Source organism: Lichenostomus cassidix, chromosome 3, assembly GCF_008360975.1.
Source record: "Lichenostomus cassidix isolate B80296 chromosome 3, HeHo_3.0, whole genome shotgun sequence".
NCBI classification, from domain to species: domain Eukaryota; kingdom Metazoa; phylum Chordata; class Aves; order Passeriformes; family Meliphagidae; genus Lichenostomus; species Lichenostomus cassidix.
The window spans coordinates 52,292,323-52,314,539 of NC_139483.1; the positions used below are offsets into that span (position 1 = coordinate 52,292,323).

Below are 22,217 nucleotides of genomic sequence, written 5' to 3' on the forward strand. Positions count from 1 at the left end.
TGATGAAACTCTGGTCCACTTTGTTCAGGTTTGCTGAACAAAGTGCTCTGAGATCTTGCCATTTGTAGGCAAACTGAAAAGAGGGAAATTTGAGAACTATCTGTTAGCTTTGCTCTCTGCTTTAGAGACACAGATCAGATTCACCATATTAAAAATAGCTTCTTTAAATAGTTCTAGAATTTTTTACATGTGCAGTTAACCATCAAGCTTTTGTTCTACAGACAATTTAAATGTATTGTTCTGAATTCCTCTGAACTATTTTACCTAGGGGACTTCAGTAATATACAGTTGATATTTAAGTCTTAGCTCCACAAGCTCTTGCATATGTGGGTCTGGATTCAGAGGTCCAGACTCTCAAGATACTCAGGGCATCTCATCCTTAAGATGCTACCATTTTAATTAAAATCTAGGATTAAAATCAGTAGGAGCTAGACAACAAAGTGCTTTTGTGAAATGAGTCCAACATTAAAGGTTACAAAGCACAAATACTCAATACATACTACGTTTTCACAAGCTAAAGGGGGTTTAACTTACAGTGAAGCTCGGGGGTTGCGGTTCAAACATATTCAGTAAAGATTTCTCTCTTTGTTATATCCAAACAGAACAGCTTTACTGCTGAATCGAGTAGGAAAAGTTAAGAAGACAAGATGCATTTCTGAGACATTTTACTGATCCACAGGAAGCTTTTCTTTGCCCCAGTCTTAAAAGATCCAATTGACTACGGCATCTGACTGCTCTCCAGAGTGCATTTAAGGGACATTTTGCTGTGGCAGCAGTCTGATGCTCAGGTCATAGACCAGAGCTTCATTAGCCCGCGAGCCAGATGATGTCCAAATACAAACCAAAGAGATTTTTTTTTTTTTTTTAAAGTCTTGGGGACAGGAAAATGCTGGGATTCAATAAAAAAATAAAACTAATGTTTTGTACTGGATGCTCCTGCATTGTATCCCAGACACACAGAAGTGTGGAGCCAAAGCCATTTATTATTTTTGTAGGAAATGGTTTCACAGAATTGGACTATGACCCAGTACAGAACTGCTTCCTGGGAAAATATATTCTGCTCTTATTATAGATCTAAGTGTCATGTAAACAAATGAAAATCAAATAAATCAACCATAGGCATGAAATGGATCATTCTGCTCTCATGAACTGGGGGCTAATACTTCCAATTCAAACTTAATAGTGTAGTCTTTACTATGCTGAGCAATTCCACAGCACAGAGGACACTAGCCTTGAGCAATGGTTTTCAGGACAGCACATAGTGAAATCCAGTATTCAAAGCTGGATCAAAAGCTTAGTGTCCAGAATGCTTTGATGCACATATGAAAATCCAAGCAGTCCTGTCAAACCCAGCCTAAGCTTAACAACATGGTGGAAGAAGGCCTATGTGAACAAAACATGGAAAACAAATCAGATCCTTGAGAATTACTTTAGTTTAATAATTTAAGAACTTGGTTTCGACCCAGGTAATTTTTAATATATTTCCTATTCTGGCAGTAAAAGGCAAATGGGATAACATTATTATATAATCATCATTGCTGGCATATGATTGCATATGATTATGCTTTGTAATAGGGTATGTTAAGAGTTGCAGTTACAGATTACTTTCATTAAAAATGAAAAAAAGCTATTAAACCCTTAAATCCAGGTAAACACATAACTTGGAAATATCACAATCTTCATCCCTGGCTTTTATTAATGTTTAGATTAGCATAATGAAAATGTAGTACTCTTCTGGTCTAATTGCTACCTATAGAGCTGATAGTCTGCAAGACACTAATTTCGTGATGACCACTGAGAATCACTGGTACTTTCCAAGCACTGGCAGAAGAACATGGTTTTCCTCCATCACACTATTCACCAAACCCTTCTGAAATGGCCTGTTAATGACAATGATGCTCATTTTCTTCCTGTCCCTCAAGTTCACTTTTTAATAGCAGTTTCTTCCTGACCATGACCCATAAAATCATTACATAGGCACTTTCATCTACAGAGGGAGGAAAAGAACTGCTGAACTCAAGCAAAAAAAGAAAGTAGTATTTGGCGTGTTACTTAAATGCATTGATTTAGTACAAAAACCTTTCCATTCAATCAGTGTAGATGGCTAATGTTTTACTGCACTTGACACCCACTATTCCCATGGTTCGGAATCTCAGCAGCAGCAGTACAGCTGGAAGTCAGGATAGCACATCATAAATCCACTGGAATTTTTACCAGTTAAGCTAGTTGCTCACTGTGCAGATAAAAATAAGCACTTGGACAGCATTTTATGGCCACAAAATGCTTTCCAAATAAAAGGAAAGCACCAGTCAACTGGAGTTAGGTAATTAATCTTCACACATAGCTATAAGGCATTACTAGCCCCATTTTATAGTTAAGGAAAGCAAAACAGAGAAATGAATCTACTTGCCTAAGTTGAAAGATGATGTAAAAGGCAGAGCCAAAATCAGAAACTGGGAAATCTTGGCTTGTAGCCCTGTGTTCAGAACACTAAAGCAAACGCTACCCAGAGATGAAACAGAAAGGAACATTGCATAGGGCAGCAAGGCTCCTTGCAAACAAACATCAGAACCAGTTCTCAGAAACTCTAGAGACTAAAATAACTGTCCTTGCTAGCATGGGCGAGTCATTGAGCCCTACAGAAATTCCCATTGCTGGCTCAAGTCCTTTTTGAGGCTTTTAAGTAAGAAAGCAACAGTAGGAAGTGCTGAAATAGAAGAGCTCCTTTAGGTACCTCTAAAGAAAATACTGACCCTTATATGTTCCATGGCTTGACTTCAACTTCATTAAACCCCTAAACAGATGCATACTTTATAAAGGTTATCCATTAAAGGCAAAACAGTAGACAAGTTCAAGGTTGTCCAGAGGCAGAAACTGTGTATTCTATTTTTGTTTTACTCCCCCACCAATTCTGTCAAACAAGCAAAATAAAACGAACTGTCTCTCTCAGTCTGTAGGGTTAGTTAAGATTCACAAACCATATACATTAGAGCTCAATATTCTATTTCCACAGTAGCCACTGTATTATTATGCTTGTTAGAAGACTTTACCCTCAAAGTCACCACGCAATTTCAGGTTGGCCTTGGGATTTCATCCAAGAAAAGAAGTCCTATTTTGGGATCAGTGTTGTGACCCTTATTCCATGCTTGCTCAAATGCAGCCTCATCATCAGAGATGACATGCTTGCACTCCTAAACAATAGACCTGGCAATGCCACAGATTCATCATTTCCTCGCCTAATTTAAGGTCACTATTTTTATACAGAGAAAGGTGCTAATAACAGAAACAGTTTCTTCCACAAGGTGCAGCTCCACCTTTGGATAACAGCTTTATTTCTTTAGGGGTTTTTTTTTTGTTTTTTTTTAGGGTGAGTGTCATGTGTGTGTTTTCGCTGTTTTTAAGAAATCACATACCTACCTACATATACGATACATACATATATTGTTAAAAATATATATAAATTACTGTATCTATTACCAGCAAGCATTTTACCTTGTGGTCCATACTGGCTCATCTGAGACCCATAGGTACCACTTGAATTACTCTGCTGAAAGCTACCAATTCCAGGATGCACTTGACCACCAGGTGAGGGGTGTGGTGACATGGAAGGTCCAGTTTGTTGAGGTCCATACTGTGACATTTGGGGGTTTCTCTGTATGCCTGCCATAAAACCTAAAGGGAGAAAGCACCAAAGCAAAAATTAATATTCAGGTAACTGTTACTTAACAAAAAACCTTTGGCATTAAAATAAACCAACTCTCTTTAGTTATTTCAAACTAAGAATACCCAGAAAACAGCTGTTGTTCATACAAACTAAACCAAATGGATCTCCAAGTCAGCAAAGCTGTCTTAACCACCATAATCTGTGCATATAGTTTGAAAACCTTTATTTGTAAAATACAGAAAAGGCAGTCCAGCTTAGTTATAAATAGTTGTTAATTTTAAAACTAAAACAACTTCTAGGGAAAAAAATAAAAGCAATCATATGCATTACTTAATTAATAGTAGGGAATTTGCCTGATGACTTATGGTGGGAGTATCACATCTTCCAAAATTATACGGTGCTTCCAAAGTGCTTTGCTTCAGCATATAGAAACCCACTGTAAACACTCCTCTATTGCCAACAAACTCATCAGAGCTAAAATTTACCTCTATGTGAAGACTAGTCATACCAGAAGAAATAACAGTTGTTTTGTTATGTATTTGTGCTCTAAGTCCTTCTTCTAGTCTTTCCCCAGCACATTCTATTGCATTCTCTCATTTTTCCCTTTCGTAAGTGTATTAATGAATCCCAATTTAATTTAAGGTTCAAAAGCTGCAGCAAGAGACCTAGTCAAACGGTGTAAAATTTAGAAGCTTCTTGTAAAGGAACAGAACTAAGCCTATTACATGGAGGAAGAAGAGGGTTTTGTGGTGGAGTTTTTTTAAGTTTTCATGACCTGGGAAAAATCCTGCAATCCTGCCCATGAAACGTCTATGTAAGGATGCTGGTTTTCTACTGTTTTATACCCTGAAAGGTTTTAGTGCTGCTTTCAATGTTGAAGAGGATGTGCTGGCAAAGTTTAGTTTTTTGGTTTTTTTTTTAATTTCTGGAGGAAATCCGCTTTCTTTCCTGTTCTGCTCGCATATTAAATTTCATCTTTCCATTTCCCTGCGAGGCAAATCCATGTGTATGTCAGGACAGCGCTGGCTGGGTGAGGAGGGAGCCCTGGTGTGTGGCTGCCCAGTGGGATCATGGGCTCTGGCACAGCTGTGTTCTGGGCCATCGGGCAGCCAGCCCAGGCTGGGCTCTGGGGCTGCAGAGAGCTGAAGCCTTACTTATCAAAGTGCCCCTTTCCAATCCACTCTGTTCCTTTCAGCGTTGTGTGAAGTTGAAGGCCAAGAGACACCTCGCCTGGCAGCATTAGTTACACCTTTCCCTACATGAGGGAGGGAGGGAATAGAAAGGCAGGGCACTGGAAGCTGCTGATGGGAAGATCAGAAAAAGAAGGAAAAACGGGAGAGAGGGGCAAAGGTAAGTTGTGAAGACAGATAGACATGGTGAGAGGAGGAGGGAGAGGAGACAAAAGGATGACCCTCCCAAAGGGCCAGGATGTTTTCCCACTGTTTGCATTAAACATTACCCCCACCCTAAATATTCAGTGCCTGATTGATGAAGAGAGGTAATTTTTTTGAGCCATACACAGACATGTGATCAAACTTGTAACTGAAAACATCAAGGTGCAGGTTGTAAGGAGAAAAACCAGGAGATGAGATGACTTTGCACCCCTTGTGCCCAGTTCTTTTGTGCTATGAACAGCTCAACCCATATTGTGCTAGAACTCCAACGGCAAGATTTGGCAGAATATGTATCAAGTTTTCCTGATCTTTGTGCAAGCCCCAGCAAGGAACTTGATCACACCTGATGTGCGAAGTCAGAGCCTGGCACTTGCTGTGGAGGTATAGCAGACATTGACACATGACCGCAAAAAATTGAATTTGAAATGGCAGCTTGGAAACTGGCTGTACTGGTTGGAAAACTCCACACTTCTGCAAAGAAAAACTTGCATGTCCTTCTCCATTTGCCTTTATTTTGAAACAGACTCCTTGATTTAAAAAACTGTTTTTAAACAGTTCCACTCTGGGCACAAATTTTATTACAAAGCCTATGCCTAGTGCTGACAGTATTGGAAGTGATTTAGAAACCTAATACAACCGTATGTCTGCATGAAATAAATGCCATGTTCCTAACACACATACACCATATATATCATGCTTGTGGGATCCATTTGAATGAAAGAATTTGTACTGGTCACACTAAGATTTTTATTATAAAGATAGTAAAGTTACTCCTGCGTCTAGTACAGAAGTGAGGGGTTTTTTTCTGTTCACCGTTAAATCTATATGATTTAAACTTCCCAAACATTGTGCTAGCGATTAAGGTTTTTCAGTCCCATTACTTTTGCAAGCAGTACTTTTCTTAACAACAGAAGGATGGATGATACACTGAAAAGCTACTGGTGCAGTAATTTCCAGTAGTGATGAAGAGGGACTGCTGGTTGTTGCATCTAATGGAGAACATGGACTAATGTCTAATGAAAAACATGAGAGATTATCAGTTTTAACCAGCTCTGCTGTTGTGAAAAAGGCTTCTCAAGGGACTGGAGTAGTAAGTAAAATAAGTGTTTCTACTCAAATGACCTCTCCTTTAGTGAATTTCTCCTCATTAATTTCTGATGCTGTGGGATGGACTGTGCAGCTATGTGTACAGTCATAAATAAAACACAAGGAAGAGGGTGGGGACACTTGTATCCATCCAGATAAACCTTCCCACTCCTGGTAGTCTTATCTGTATGACTCCTGCGCACAGTCCCTTGTCCTGCCTTTTATCCATGCTCCTGGCTGTGACTCAGGGAGTGCACACAGGCATTGGCCAAAACCAAGCCCTGGCCATGCCAGTAACTCCATAGCAGAGATAACTGTGTGATACAACTCAAACTCGTGCTCTAGCCTTTAGTTTAAAAGAGATGTTGATTAACACAATGAAAAAGGAACACACTCCTTAAATGCTTTTGATGTGAGGCATGAGTTTCATCATCTCAGAGAGTGCAAGATTCCTCTCAAATCGAGGTTGGCTTTGCTATCTTCTCTTGAAAGAAGGTAATTAAGACAGGTAAAAAATTAAGGAAAAGGAATCCTGATATTCAGGAAGAATATTTATGCTATACTACTGTCTGTTACTGTCTGTACAGTACACCAAAGCACAGAGTTCAAACAGGACACACTAATACCCTTCCAGAGAGCAGAGGAGTCCTTTCAGCTACAGATGTGATGTGCAGAGCTAAGAACACTTCTTATTGTTATCTGGATTGCATTACAACATAGAGGAGTCTATCCTCATCAACCTCTGTGAGAGCCCTGTCAACATTCAGAGACCAGTGCATGAGTTTGAAGTGTTTGAAATATTTGCAGAAAGCTCAGATGTCTTAGAGAGAAAAGGGTTCCTGGTCAATACATTAACATTCATGCATCATAAAGAAAAAACAACATCAATTCTAAAAATTTTATCTGAAATGAAAGGGAACAGCTGGCATACATTCATTTTTCCTTATTTACACATATTTTCCCTAGTGTTCAATCGGTTTTACAGCCGATACAAAAAAGAAATACATTTTCTTTCCAGAAAATTAGATCTAAGATAAAGTTTTCTTCTGTAAAGTAGAGAAGTAGGATTACATTAGAGCTGCACTGGAGTAATGGCAGTGGAGTGATTCAACAGCCAGACTGCATCTGACATGTCAACTTCTGTGACAATAAGGTGGGTTGCTTTGTCTTTTAAATAAACTGCTAGGAAACAGCTATGAGTTAAACCTTTAGAAACTGCAGTGGCAACATACTCATCAGTGAACAAATCTACTCCCTTCCCTTAATATTAGTGATAAAAAGAGGCAGAGGTGATGCTTTACTTGCCATCACAACAAAAGATTACTTATTGAAAAAAATACTTGAGTGGGTTTTGGCAAACTAAGCTATTTCAGAAGTAGCTGAATAAAGTGACCCGGCAAGAAGCATTCTGTTCCTTTTTAGTTAGCTTTTACACTACATTTACATATGTGAAGAATGACTACTAAAAACCATTTTAACATTGCAGAGTCATCTTTGCATTTTTTTTTGGTTCTCAATGAAAGAGCAGCATACTATTATCACACCATAACAACAATAAAATATGTTTGCATGTGCAAACAGGACATACATACAGTGTTTAAAAATGGTCAGGTAGCAGTTTATTTTTCTTCTTTATTTTTTGCAAAATACAGAGAAAAAGTATAAACTGAGCAATGCTTATGATAGAAGTGTTTCTGCTCCTTTGATGAAGGAAAAGACAAAAATGAAGCTTCTGTTGTCCTAAGCAACACTAACATCTGGTAATACACGTCATATAGCTAATACACTTATGAAGCCTTTTTAAAAACATTTAAAAACTTCCCTTTCCCTCAGGCATATGTATACACAAAACAGATATACAACAGCAAATTACTAAAGCTTCATGAAATTATGCACTAAGGTTGTCTTAATTACATTAGTACATTGACCAATACAAAACCATCTGTTTCTTGACTACTATCTCCTTAGCACTACCCATGAAAAACACACACTGAATATGCTGGGTACTGCTGTAAAATCTCAGACAGATTCTTTTGATTTTTTAAAATCTTGGCTTGAATATGAAAAAACCTTACAGAAAAGTAGAAGCTCAAACAAAAAGGAAGTGACTGCAAGGAACAGGTTATTGTGTATCAGTTGATGGACAGTGACTGTCTACTGGTACACACTTAACCCAAGGTCAATGAGAGGTCTTCTGATTTAGCCAGGAGTAGTGCATTGATTTTCATGAATGAATTAAACCTGAAAACATGTGGAGCACTTACTCATTTTAAGCTCACAAAAACTTTGGAGTTTACAGTGATAGCAGATCATCATTAACTTATACATCTGATAAATAGAAAAATAGGGAGAGGTACAATGTGCAAGAGCATGCTGTAAAAGTGAACTTACCTAAGAAAAAAATACACTGGGCTACAGCTCTTTCTAGAGGGGCATACTTAGTAATAGAGCATGGGACCAAAACAACTGAGGAACCTTTCTGAGTAAGGAACAAAGAAGTTCCCCTTGTTCAAGGGCAGAGGCTGAAGAAAGGGCTAGACAGGCTTATTACTCTGAAAATCATGGAATAAGAAAAATAGAAATAGATTCGATGCATACACTGGTCATCAACTAATTAGAGAAAAATAACATAAAACCCTCTACTTATGAATCAGCTCAAAAAAATTAAGTATGTGAAGAGATATTTTCCACTACCTCTAAAGGAAAAACTTGTGTATGGGGAGAATCACAGAAAATTTCCAATGCTTGATATTTTAGCAAGGCACTGGTCAGCACCCTTGAGAAAAAAGAGCAAATGTTTGCACACCCATGACACAAGTTTTTGGCAGACTTTCCTTCCTCAGACAGTGGTTTGGGCTGTATTCACTCTTTCAGAATTTTCATCAGAGAGAATAAAACAGAACTGAGACTGATCTAAAGCAGTGACTCCCAAATCTAGCTCATCTGTGCATAAACAACACAAAGATAGACGTGTCAGAGTAAAAATAAACAAACGAAAAACATTACTTTGATTGTGATTATTGTGATTTGGCACCCTGCTAGCATGGCAGGATGCTGAGGAACATCACAGTCAGACTGAAACTCTGCCTAGCCCACCCATTTCAGATGGCAAGGACAGCTCAGGAAGGCTTCAGACTGGTGAACCATGCCTCGGTTTTAGCCCAGCTAAACACGTGCACAGTTGGCACCTCACAGCACTGCAAGGAAACATCCAACAGAACACAACTCACACATTAATTAACTGTTTTAGTAATTGAAAGAGTTGGTTATTCTCACATAAGGCTGTGATACCAGAACCCTAAATATGCAACCAGGTTGTCTGCAGACTGTTGATGTCACTTGAACAAACATCTTCAAATGGTGTGGTCAAACCTGGAGATGTGTGGCTTTCAGACTGCAGGAGCTAAGAAAATACTGCTGTGCCATTGCTTATGGGGTGCTAGCCCTACCCAGCCATAAACTACCTACTGTCACTGCCAAAGGATGGTGTGGTATCTACCCCTAAGGTGCTACTTAAAATAAACACTGAAAAGGACACAGTGAGAGAGATTTAGGTACTGGAAAAAATCTAAGCAGACAGAAGTGTTATACAGGTCTAAACAAATAACAGCAATTAAGAAACTGGCGAAGGTTTGACCCATGTGCCAGAATATAAACCAAGTAAATCAAGTGGGTGGCAGAAAACAACCTGGTATCTACTGCAAGCAGGCACAAGATTTCTTTGCATTTGAGATACCCTAGATCTTATTTTCATTTTCTGGAAAGCAACTGTATATGCCCAGCCAGATCTATGTTTGACACACACAAATACAGCAATGTCTGACTTAGCAATGCACACCGCAGACTGATGGACTGGTGAGCACGAGTGGCTGCTTGCTGTGTCAATCTCATTTACACCATGCAAATATTAATTCTCAATATTCCTGTCCAGTTAATAGGCAGGTGTAAGAAATAACAAATCAAATAAATAAAACACCTGCACTGCACCAATACAGTATCTTTGGATGGCTCTGGTAGGAACCTCTTAGACATGTCCCAAGCAGCACTACTGATGGGTGCAACATTTGGGTACTGTATACACCACGTCTCTGCTGATATACCTGACACTGAGTGAACACTTACGCTGACAACTCGAACAATTGAAGGGTAGCAGCATAAAAAAATGTACTGAGATCACTGAAACAGGACAAATTCAAAAGCTAATTCTTTAGCCTCTGAAAAGAAGGCTAATAATATTTTTGAGAATATTCCATAAAAGCTAAAAAAAAAAAATTCTTATTTCTTTCTCCAATCACATTCTGTTTTTAGAAAAAAGTCCCAAAATGTTTTTAGGAGAAAGTTTTTCTTTGAGAAAGAAGAGCAAATGTTTGCACACCCATGATACAGTTTTTGGCAGACTTTCCTTCCTCAGACATGCACTCTCTCAGTTCTTCTGAGGACTCTTCTTCTTCTAATGAACTGCTCTTCTTGTAATTAGAAGTTCTTCTAATGTTTCTCCATTAACTATGAAAAAAAAAATCAAATTTCTACACTGAGCCCTTTTTTCAACCCACATAAAAACCTGCATAAACCTTGTCATCTGCTCCAAGTCCATCAGAGCACCACTGAAACCATCTGAAGCTCTCTATGCTAGAGTAATGGTGACATGATTTCCCTTTGGTATCTGGACAATTTATTTTCACAATGGCATCTGCTAATATCTGCAGTACAATCACCACATTTCTTCACATTCACTCAACAAAGAATGTTTCTTTGCTTATGTGAAACAGCAGTAATGGAAAACATCACCACAGCAAAATTAGGACTTCCTGCAAAGATCCCTGCAGTATTTCTCGTTTTCACAAAAAGACCAATGTTCTGTTTAAGAAAAAGTGCTGGACTGGTTTTATTTTTCTTTAAAATTATTTTCTTATTATCCTTTAATATCTATCTTACAGTGTCCTCACTGTTTATTTGTCTGACTGCTTCTCTTCACAATGTGAATAGCTTTGGGGAAGATGGAAACTAATGACCTAGCTAAGGTTTTAACCCAGACCCCCTAGTGTTTTACCAGCTGTGCTATTAGGTTAACTGGCTGAATCTCCTCTGCTTCTCTCTCTGATATTACAAAACCCAGTCTATGTATAGCATGCAATAATGTTTAAATTTTTCCCACCCCTAAACCTCCCTCTGCTACTGCCTAGCCTTGAAATTCATATAATCTATCATTGATAAATTAGAATCTGGGGAAGGATCAGACAGATTACCCAGATGGTAACCGTGGAAGAAATATCCAACCTTTCCTAATGCAAACCTTGCATAATGCTCTCTGATGCAAATTTTAAGTGCTATACTGAGGACAAAGAAGGAAAGACATTTGTGGAGATGTTCATGCACAGACTAAACAATAAACACATTGCTCATCCACCATTTTACACATAATTTGTTACTGTAATATACCCTACAAAAGATGCTTTTACTATGGTGCTTGAAAAATCAGGGTCACAGTGGCTTGCAGCATGACAGCACCCACCCTGCCCTCCCAACTGCCCCTGAAGGGAATGCTGAATATCAGTAGGTATTTTGGGCTGCTGGAATTAACCTCAGCAGCAACATAAAAAAACCTGAGGAGACTGTCTGCTTTGTACAATCAACATTTGTCTAAGTTTCGCTAAAAACATGCACACTTAGGAAAATCATGGAGGGGAGCAAAGAAGGAACGGCACTTTATAATGTGTAATGTGCAAAGCCTGCAGGTTTAATGGTCTAAATTTCAGTTTTGAAAAATTTACCCTCCCCAAGACTGCTGTTCAAAAGTTCCTTGGATCAACTCAAATCTTCCTTTTTATGAAGTAAACATATTGAATACCACTATATATATATTTTGTGGACAAGACTAAAATACACGTGATGTGTCTTTTCTGTTGTACACGTGTAAAATAAATCATGTTTTTTTCAAAAACACAAAATCAGCATGTTGTCCTCAGTCCCAAAATGCCTTTGCCTCAGTCTTATTTTTACCATGATTTATGATTTGACTTATTCTTCCCTTCCTTGATTTGCAGCTGTTCCCTGATGAATGTTTATTCTTTTGGGATCCTTGGGGATAGTAGGAATTATCCAGTGTTAGCTATTAATATATACATTATATAGATTTCAACTCACTGTCCTATATATTAACTTTAAAAGTCATAAAGGGTTCTTAGATGAGAGATTGTTTATCTTTAAAGAAGCTTCATAAGAAGGTTAGGTACTTAGGTACTGAGGGAGTAGAGAGTCCTGACAACCACAGTGCTGTTGAACAGGCAGACCACAGGCAGCTCCCAGTTTACAGGCCAAAATGGGAAGATCTCCCAGGGACAGGGATTGTACCCAGTAACTTTATATCAAGCCTGGTGACAGCAACATTGACTGTCACTCTGTCAAGTTCTTCATCAGTAACCGCTGTGGCTTATCTTGCTCCCTGAGCCCAGAGGCAGGGAAACTGATGGCTGCCTAATGAAGTCAGTGGAAACTTTTCTATTGAGAAGTCTCTCTGCTGGCAACTACATAAACTCTCTCAGAATAAGTCAATTCTGCTCCCTAATTTCAAAAAGAGAATCTCTAATTTAGTTTAAAAAATTAAATAAATATTCATCTCCAAAGTACAATGAGATTTAACATCAGGAAGAAGAGCGCAATGACCAGCTGCTAGTATACAAAATTTATTTGTTGAGACCTGACTCTGGGGTTTGATTGTACAGATATTATTACCTACATCATATCCAACTTCTGCACATTTGCTGTCTCCTGGCATGGCTTATCACATGTAAATCATACCCTCTTCTCCTTTGATTCTTCTTGCAGATGGCCTGCTGTATATTTAGTGTAGGTGACAATTAATCAGATCAACCTAAAGCTGAGACTGGCTATTTTATGTCTGAAATCCAAGTGCAGTCTGAAAACAGCACCCTGAAATGGCACTTGACTTCTTCAAGAATTAACCTAGCTTGGCAGAGTAACATAATTTTTAATATTTTAGGGCAGGAAAAGCAGGTCATCCTGAAACACTTGAGAGACAAACAGACACAAAACAATGCACTCCACAGCTTAGAGTGAAAACCAGTAACTTTTCATCCCAGTGATGTTGATTAATAATCAAAGTAGATACATTGTAAGCTTTTTTGCTGTGCACTGCTAATCGAAACAAAAAAGAAAAATAGTGTGCACACATTTAAAAAACCTGCTCATCACATTGACACTACATTTCAGTGCACTTCCACTTTTACAACTGAATTAAAAATACAAAGGTAAATACTAATGATAGCCTGATCTTTTTTAGACTGTTGATAAATTCAGCACTCACTAAGTTGAGAAACTAATGTAGCTTTCTGAGCCACCAAAGCAGCTTAGTGCACGGCTCTACTTCATGGCTCTGCCTTCACATACAGAGCTGCTCCATGTACTCCTATGCATCATGTTCCTACTTCATCATGTGACTTGAGATAAAAAAGGGATGTTTTACAGAGCTAGTGTGACAGTTTCAACTAAAACCTGCTTTTCCTCCTTACGTGACGCACTTTTTCTGCTTGTTGAGGGCACAATTCCTCTAAGCCCAGTTTCCCGGGCATGAAGATTTCCTCTCAGCCTGGCAGAGTGTTCCTGCATAGCAGACAGAGCTCAGCTCCCCTGCACTGACCCACGTGGAGAACGCTGTATGCAGAAGAGGCACTCAAACATACCTGTAGCTTTGCACTCTATGCATGTCTCAAGCATCTTTCTTTAAGAGCCTGAAACACTTCAGTCTACATCAAGTAAACTTATTACCAAGTCTGATTTAACCTTAAGTGGTGTCATCGTTAACATGGCAAGCAGAAGAATGTTAATGACACGAATCATTTTATTCTCTAGCTCCTCAGTGCTCTGAATAGATCCCAAATCCCCAAATGAGAGCAAAAACTGTATTCTCAGGGAAAAACTCTTTTTAAGATCTAAAAGCAAACTACAGTATCTTTTTTGTTGCAATAAGAATTCTTTGATCTATTTTCTTCCTTCTGGTTTCTCTTTTTAAGAAGAAAATAGATTTCAGGAAAAAGAATCTCTACCATCATATGTCAGTATTAAGCCATAAATCTGATCAGGAATTGTAGGTGCAAAACACCTGATTGGTATTCTGTGTCTTCCACACAAGCAAAAACATTTATACTTTGTTAGAAGAAAATGCATGACAGTGGAATTTATGAGATGACTGTGTACAAATAAGCATGCCCAGAAAACAGCTGAAGGCGAGAAAAATACCTGTATGAAATCTAATGGGTAAATTAGGAAATTTTAGTTACAGGAATTGAGTTGCTACTTAGTGTTTATAGGGAAGCACAAAGAGAACATCAAAATGCCTGATCACATCCCATCTGTTACAACCTCTTGCTAGATAACATCTTGACTGCCAAAAAAGCTATTTAAATTTACTACATTGCAGCTACTGATAAATATCACTTCTGAGAAGATCTAATACTAAATAAGGACAAGATCTGAGGATAAACCTTAAAAGCAGTAGCGTCAAAAAGATCCAAATTTTGCTTAGTGTTACACCTGTACTCTTAGGAGCCTTCAGTTTTTTACTCCTTGTCCCTGTCTGTGGTATGTTTTTAATAGAGCACACAACTGTACAACACTCCTCAAAAGCTGGATGTCAACAATGGAAAGAAATAAAGGTAGAACAGAAAGAATGACATAAAAAAGAAAAAAAATGAAAAGGTACTAGGAGAAGGTGATGGGGAAGGTGGCAACTTCTATTCAACAATTTTGGAGGTGATTTCTCCAGGCACTGTCCACACAGATCTGACAGGCACAGAATGCTGCCATGAAACTGCCTCCAGCAATGGAATACATTTTCCAGCACATCACAGCAGCTGCAACGGCATCAATTCTGCTTGCAATCCATGTCCAAAAAGAAAAGTTCTCAGTGGTCCTATTTCAGCATATCTCAAGGACTAATTAAATCCTCATTACTATCTTCTAATTATTCCAGTGCTCTGGGATTTCACTCAGCAAGTCCCCAATGGTGCATTAGATGAAAAGGGTTAAATAACCTGTGTTGATTTTGAGACTCCAGATCTATTTCAGACCTTTAGCATATCATCAGCATTATCATGAATATTTAACTATGTACCGCTGTGAAAATTATAAGGGGAAAACAATTAAAGATTTTTTAAAAATTAATTCTGACCCATATACATTTGCACTAATAAATAAGGCTTCTTTAAGTATCCCCATTATGAGAGTGCTTGCTAGAGTAATAATGTGAAGTCATTAACTGTTTTCATTAAATTCAATGGTTTTCAGGAGCTCCCAATTCACTATTTTAATATAGGACTGAAACCTGACATCTACATATCCAACTGCATGAGCATGAAAATACTATTTAAAAGCAGGTAAGTTTTCTAAGCTTTTTCACAATTGCATAAGGAACTGTTCATTCCTTATGGGGTAAAAGTGCCTATTTCAACATTACTGTGACACATATTCTCCTAATAGAGCTTGCACTCTATTGAGTGTTCATATAAGCAGACAGAAATCTCCATTAGTTTACAAAAGTAAGAATGGGAGTATAAGCTAATGGCCAGGATGAAGGTTTCTTTTTCAGGCTGCAGCTTCAGGAAACTAATTTAGGGGGGTCAATTGGGATATGCTGAGTTTCTATTCAATCCCTAGAAATAACTTTTACCTCACTGAGCAGTTCTGGCTACTATGGACATCCTCAAAATACAGCTTCCAAAACTGAAACAAATAAGTAGATACAGCTGAACACAGGGAGCTCAAGCCCCTGTGTACTTCAAGTATTTGCCGAATGATTATGACAGCTGAGGTATTACTGCTGCCCTACCTCTGGGGCTGATGCAACAAAAGTTATAAAGAGCTTTGACTTCAATAAACACAAAATATCAAACCTCTACTTTGGATCATATACCAGAAAGTCTGGAGTAGACCTATCAAAAACTGAGAACAAAACGTGCATCCTCCTTTCTCCCAAAGCCTTGCAAGTTTCAATGACTACCTCAATTAGTCATGGCTACACTGCCATTATGGTAGTCCTAAGTAATGGTAATTGTTGGGATTCAGCAGCAGTTAAACACACTCTTGCTTCTCCAGGAGACTTCTAACACCAGTCTGTCTCCACATCTCTCCCCGTCTCCAACAATCCATTAAGATATATGGGACTTACTTCAAGTCCCAGTGCTTTCAAAGTCCCATAAGCTAAGAAATAGGTTATGTACATAAAATAAATGCAATTTCTTGTTGCCTAGGTAGACAATGTGTACTGGTAGAACTAAAACCATTTCACTGTTTAGGCATCAAACAGTGGCCAGTTACCGGCTGTGGGACAAGAACAGAAGTGCTTAGGCTACATTTACACTGAGCAGGTCCAAATGTTCTACAGCTTGAGCAGGACACAGAAAGTTCAAAAATTTTTAAAAAGTAAGCATTTTAATGTTTGTCACAAAAGGTATGAAATAAGCTATATAAAAAGAAAGCTGAGGAGCACAAAAAAAATCAAGTGCCCCAAGAAATTCCTATTATTGTGTATATACACTACATTTCTACTCCCCTACTTTCACACTCAATGTACATGTAAAAATGTGATCATTACTTCATGCTCCATTGTATGACAGGGGATGTACAGTCTTAGGCAGGCAAACATAAAAATCCCAGATGGGTGCTGAGTAACCACGGAAAGCAGGCTAAAATATAATCAAACACTTTAACGATAAAATAAGTGTAAACTTAATGGTTCAAGATAGTGGTTTAGCATCCAGAAGTGCTACAGCTCATACTGCACCCATCAGTAAATCTTCATGATACCTGGTAAATAACATTTTTTTCAAGTATTGAGAGCAGAGGATTCTGCTCAAGCAATGATTAGTAGTCTTTTGTTCATCCAGTTCTCTCTCAAAACAAGGAAAGAAATGCTATACAAAGTGTGAAAACAAACATTACCTTATCCTATGGAGTGTCTCTGGGTTTTTTGTTTTCATTTTCCTTTAATTTTTGTCTTTTTTTTTTTTCTTTTTCTGGTTTTTTTTTTTTTTTTTTTTGAGAAAGTGTATCAGGGAGCTGGGAGTTTAAATTACTGTAACAGATGCCCAAGGATCAGGTGTCCTTAGCAGCAACGATTTTCTGCTCAGGTTTTTATCAGTAAATGACAAGCACCTTCCCTTTGAGTCCCCATCATTCCCCCTCCTTCCTTTCTTCAAGTTCCGTGGAAACCAGTTCAAGCAAGCAAAGGAATCAACTAATGTAACAGCCTTTTTAAAAGGTGAAGTTTTCCATTTCAAAGGAGCCTCTAATCAATGACAGGGCACAAAAGGGAATGCACGCATGTTTATGCGCGAACAGCACAGACTTTAGAGAAGCTTTGGGGAACATGTTCTGCAAAATCAATATGACCTAGCTAGTTACAAATTTTGAATCTCCTGCATGAAACAAACGGACTTCTTGTACAAGCTGGGTCACAAAGATCATGCATATGACACCAGATTTTGCATACGAAGTGTGCAAAACCTGCAACATTCCTATACACATTTTCTCTAAGAACATACCCACGATTCTCACTGCAGAGAGGAAAAAACAAACTAAATCAATCTGTAAATTTTACTTCTCCCACTGTTACTTACTGGTTTGACTTCCCAATTATGGCAGCTGTCTTCTGTTTTACTTCTGAATACCTCTTTGCCTCTCCTGATCATACAAGGAACCCCAGTTTTGTTCTACAGCAGAACAGAGAGGTCCGACATTGCCAGCTCTGTCAGACCTAGCTTGTCCCCCAAAGCCAGGTGAGGATCACACACTGCAGAAATAATTATTACTGGGCAGTATAACATTTTATGCCAAGACCCAGTTGTGCCAGGAAATGCACACATCTTCCTGTTCTGAGATGTTTTGGTCTTCAAAGCCTCCATCTGATCCATTCTTGCTGCCTTGTGACATTTCTATGCCACAAAGTACCATATATTTGTATGGAGTACTGAGGCCATACTTTCTTCACCAAACATGTACATACAATCATTCAGATTTTTTTAAATGGGAAAATAAGTCCCTGCACTAACAACTCAGTATAAAGAATGACTGAAGAGGAAACAAAACAAATGAGCATGGAATGCTGTATTTCATGTTCTCATTAATCAGCATTCCTGGAGGAGGGGATATTCAACCCAGAAAAACAGCAAAAATTAAGACTCTGCTCTTCTCTGTGAGTCCTCTTAGCTCCTCCTGGATGCTATCCCAGAAATTTGTCATTCTGTGAGTTTGACTTGTTTCACTGTGAGAAAACTTCTAGTATTTATGGTATCCCCATATGGTGCTACTTGGGATATTTCTGGAAGCAAGACATTTTAGGAGGGGCATTTCATAAATAACTCCATGTTTATCACAGTTATCATGTGTCTGTTTTGCAAGCCTGTCACTTGCACATGTTAACCACTGCATGGACAGGATGCCCAGATTACAGCAGTTGATCACACATATGGCCACATAACAAAGCTGTGACAACTACCTTCCATGAACTAGGGAGAAAGGAGGTAAAAGAATAAAGGGCTTTAAGTTTATGAAAGGTAACTTTAATTTTAAAATGTTCTGTTTATCTTCCTGAGCTCATGGTATGGAGCACCCTTTTAGAACAGTGCTGTTGCCTGCAAGGTTTTCCATTGCAAGATTTCCAAATGTTTGAACCATTTGACCTAAATATTTGATTTCCCTTTATATTTAAAGATATTTTTATCCTAGAACTGGTTAGAGGACTACCCTGGCCATGCAAAGATATTAGAGATGACAATTTTAAGAACAGTAGCAAAACTGCTCATAGTTAGCATTCTTTCTCTGCATCTTAATTCCAAGACGGACAACAAAGAGTTGTATTCTCTAGGACGCAACTCAAGTATTTACAGAAACTGCCTTTATACCCTGGGCATTCACTGTATTTTGAGAAAACCTTGTTTTCAATTAGAGTTTGGTAAAACCTGCTATTCAATTGCTCTTTCCCCAGAGATGGAAACCCCCCAAGCCTTTTACAAAGAAGACTGTCATTATTTTCCCTGGGTAAAGAAAAGAAATACCAGGAAATCTCACATTGCTAATGTGCAACTTAAAACGAAGGCTGTATTTGGCACCAAGTAAAAAAGCCCCAACACCTAACAAACCTCGGTCCTGTGGCATTGGTGACTGGCTCAAGGCAGGGTGAGAGCTGGATTCTGACTGGCTGCCAGGAGGCTGTGGTGGCATCTGACTGCCTGTAACACACAGAGAAAAAAGGGAGAACAGACTTGCTTTTAGCATTTCAATGCACAGAACCAAGCATTGCTGCATTTTTCAACCACTCAACATCAAAGAAAATACCAGCTGTATAAGGTAAAAGACAGAGCTCAACAGGTCTAGCTTTTCTCAAACTTTTTGCTTTTCTTTTATTTTCTGAAACCCATGGAGGAAACATGCACAAACACATTTAGCAACAGGCATGGCGAAATGTTCAATTTCGCACTGAGCGAGTTCCCAACCTCACCAACATGATCCAATTTATAGCTGCAAATCTCCTGACACATATTTCTGTTAGAGAGTTTAACAAAATCCAAGTCTGCTGAACAATAGGGCTCATCCTGCCGAGCTTAAACTGGCCTCAAGCCAGGCAGACATGGACTGCTGCCAACAATATTACCAGTGAAAAATTCGGTCAATACAAAAATGACTAACAACAACAGTTTAAAAAGTATTTCAATGAATCAGTGGTTTTAATATTGTTTGAATGTCCATGTAGAATATGGGAATAAAGAACAATATGTAGGCACACGTGGTGAAAGTGAATGTTTGAAAGTGATCAGACAGAAAAGGAGTATCTTATTATTCAAATAAAAGCAAAGGGAAATTATTTATTAAAATAACTAAAATAACTAGCCAGAACAGACACATTCATTTTTATGACCTTGTTCAAAAGACATCCACTGCTGTCTACCCACCCAAACAAAAAGAGCACTTAGTGCTGTCTGTGAGGTTCACAACACAAAATGTTCCCTTTCAATGTTCATGGATAATAAGGCAGGTGCTTACTGCACTGATGCAGGTCGCTCCTCTGGGTCACCATTCAACACATGTCAAGTAGGGAAGTCCATCTTACCACCCTCCCAATGCCCCAAGGACCTCGTGTTTAAGAGTCAACCTGCCACAGCCCGAGCAGGAGGAAGAATGAGACCTGGACATCCCCTAGGACTCCTCTTTGCTCCTGGTCTAAGTCATGCCTGCTCATGACAGCCCAAGAGGCTTGAAGACCACCTCAGGTTAGGCAGCAAATATATACTTTTAGCATTTAGACACTTGTAGTGACGAGCACGGTATAAATAGCAACAGACAGATTTATATCCCTCATCCTCAGAAACTGTTCCGATTGTTTTCCATTTGAAGGAAATGGAAAGAATAAAAACACAGGCAATAGATTTGTGCCTGCTGAGACTCATTTCCTCCTGCTCAGCAGCTGCCCCTCTGCAGTGGCAGGAGCAAGGATCCTGCGGACGGTCCTGGCACAGGGAGCTGGGCTGACAGCGGGGCAGCAGGGGCTGCCCTTTAGAGCGACCACGGGCCCCGAGCTGGACATAAATGCAGGAAAGCAAATGTGTCTGCCCTGCCACATCCACTTCCCACCCCTGAAACCACCGGCTCTCAGCACCCAACTCTGAAGAAAGGCCAGATTGATACAGAACAAAGAGAAAATCTATAAAATGTGAAGTGTAACCACTGCCTAGCTATTCAGATGAGGTGCTTTTGCACTAAAAACATGACAGTCAACATTACCAGGAGCAGCTGTGACAACTGTCTCAAAGATGCAAATGCTGGACTAGAGGCAGAATTGTTCCTCCAAAAGACCAAACATGCCACTCAGTGCCCAAGGCTTTGGGTTCCATGGCACATTCATGAACTCTAAGGCATATGACAATAATAATGACAAATTCCAGCTTATGTTTTGATGTCACTCAAGAGCAGGCTGCGGAGATGGTAAGTGCCTGCATTATAATGAATGCTTTCGGCTTGACAGGAAGGATTCAGTGACTCAAGACTGTAAACAAACAGCATTTCCATGTTAACACAGGGCACTGCCACTTCCACTGTGTATGCCCCAGGCACCGCTATCAGACAGAGCACTTCAAGTCGATGGGAACCATCTAAGATTTCTACAGACACTTAAAAAAAAAAAAAAAAAGGCAGGGGCAGTCCTGACTGCACTGCACAGCTCTCAGCAGGATCCTGCTTTAGGTGGAGGCTTGGCAACTTTGAGAGATACTAAAGTGCATATAATATCTATGATGGGCAACATATTTTGCATATTATACATGGTGCCTTGTTTTTTTTACATTGATAGTAACATCAGTTATCTGGCTGGAGCCTTATCCTGCACAGGCAAATATGCAAGCACAGAGCAGGAAAGTCAAAGCTTGGAACAGTGCCTGTACAACTTTTACAAAAAAATCAGTTTCATTTGCATCCTCAGTCAATACAGACCCAGGAGTTTTGCAAATTCACAGCCTCTGCAAACCTTAATGCTATTTTATGAGTGCACTTTTTAAGGTTTACTTCTGATTCTTTTTTTCTGTATTAAATAAGCTTTAAAGCAAAATTTTTGTTTCACAAAGAAAACAACTTTGTAATCAGGACTGACTCTACACATACTCTAACAAGTAACAAACTTTCAAGAGAAGTATCCACTGTGCTAATTATCAATGGGTGCTACAGATTACCCAGGTGCTGGACATGAAGGCATTGCATCAAAACGTTTTCCATCGAACTGCCATTTTATTCTTAGAAGTGATGTGAAAGGTAAAAGGAGGTTAAGCACCCAAATACCTTTGAAGACTTGTACTGAACTCTTAATTTGGGTATCTAACTCCTATTGATTGGGAGCTGATGACAGGACTTTAAAACCTTTGAAGATCCTGTCTGCCACGCTTTTAAAGTTTCTTTGTCATGAAAAGAAATGACCTTAAAGATTTTCCATTTCTTTCCTTTAAATGATAGTAATCCTTCTCTCTTTCAACCACTATTGCCGTTGTTTTTCTTGGAAGACACTTTATATAATA

General features: G+C 38.9%; 1 protein-coding gene across 8 annotated transcripts in view; it reads right to left on the bottom strand.

Moving 5' to 3' along the window:
• Positions 1-22,217, bottom strand: part of ARID1B (AT-rich interaction domain 1B) — a 325,863-nt gene that overhangs the window by 62,697 nt on the left and 240,949 nt on the right. For all 8 annotated transcript variants that reach the window (XM_085055792.1, XM_085055790.1, XM_085055789.1 and 5 more), the window contains 2 exons: positions 19,299-19,388; positions 3,493-3,672 (listed from right to left, as the gene is read on the bottom strand). In XM_085055792.1, coding sequence (XP_084911918.1) covers positions 3,493-3,672; positions 19,299-19,388 — 270 coding nt within the window. The remainder of the gene's footprint in view (positions 1-3,492; positions 3,673-19,298; positions 19,389-22,217) is intronic.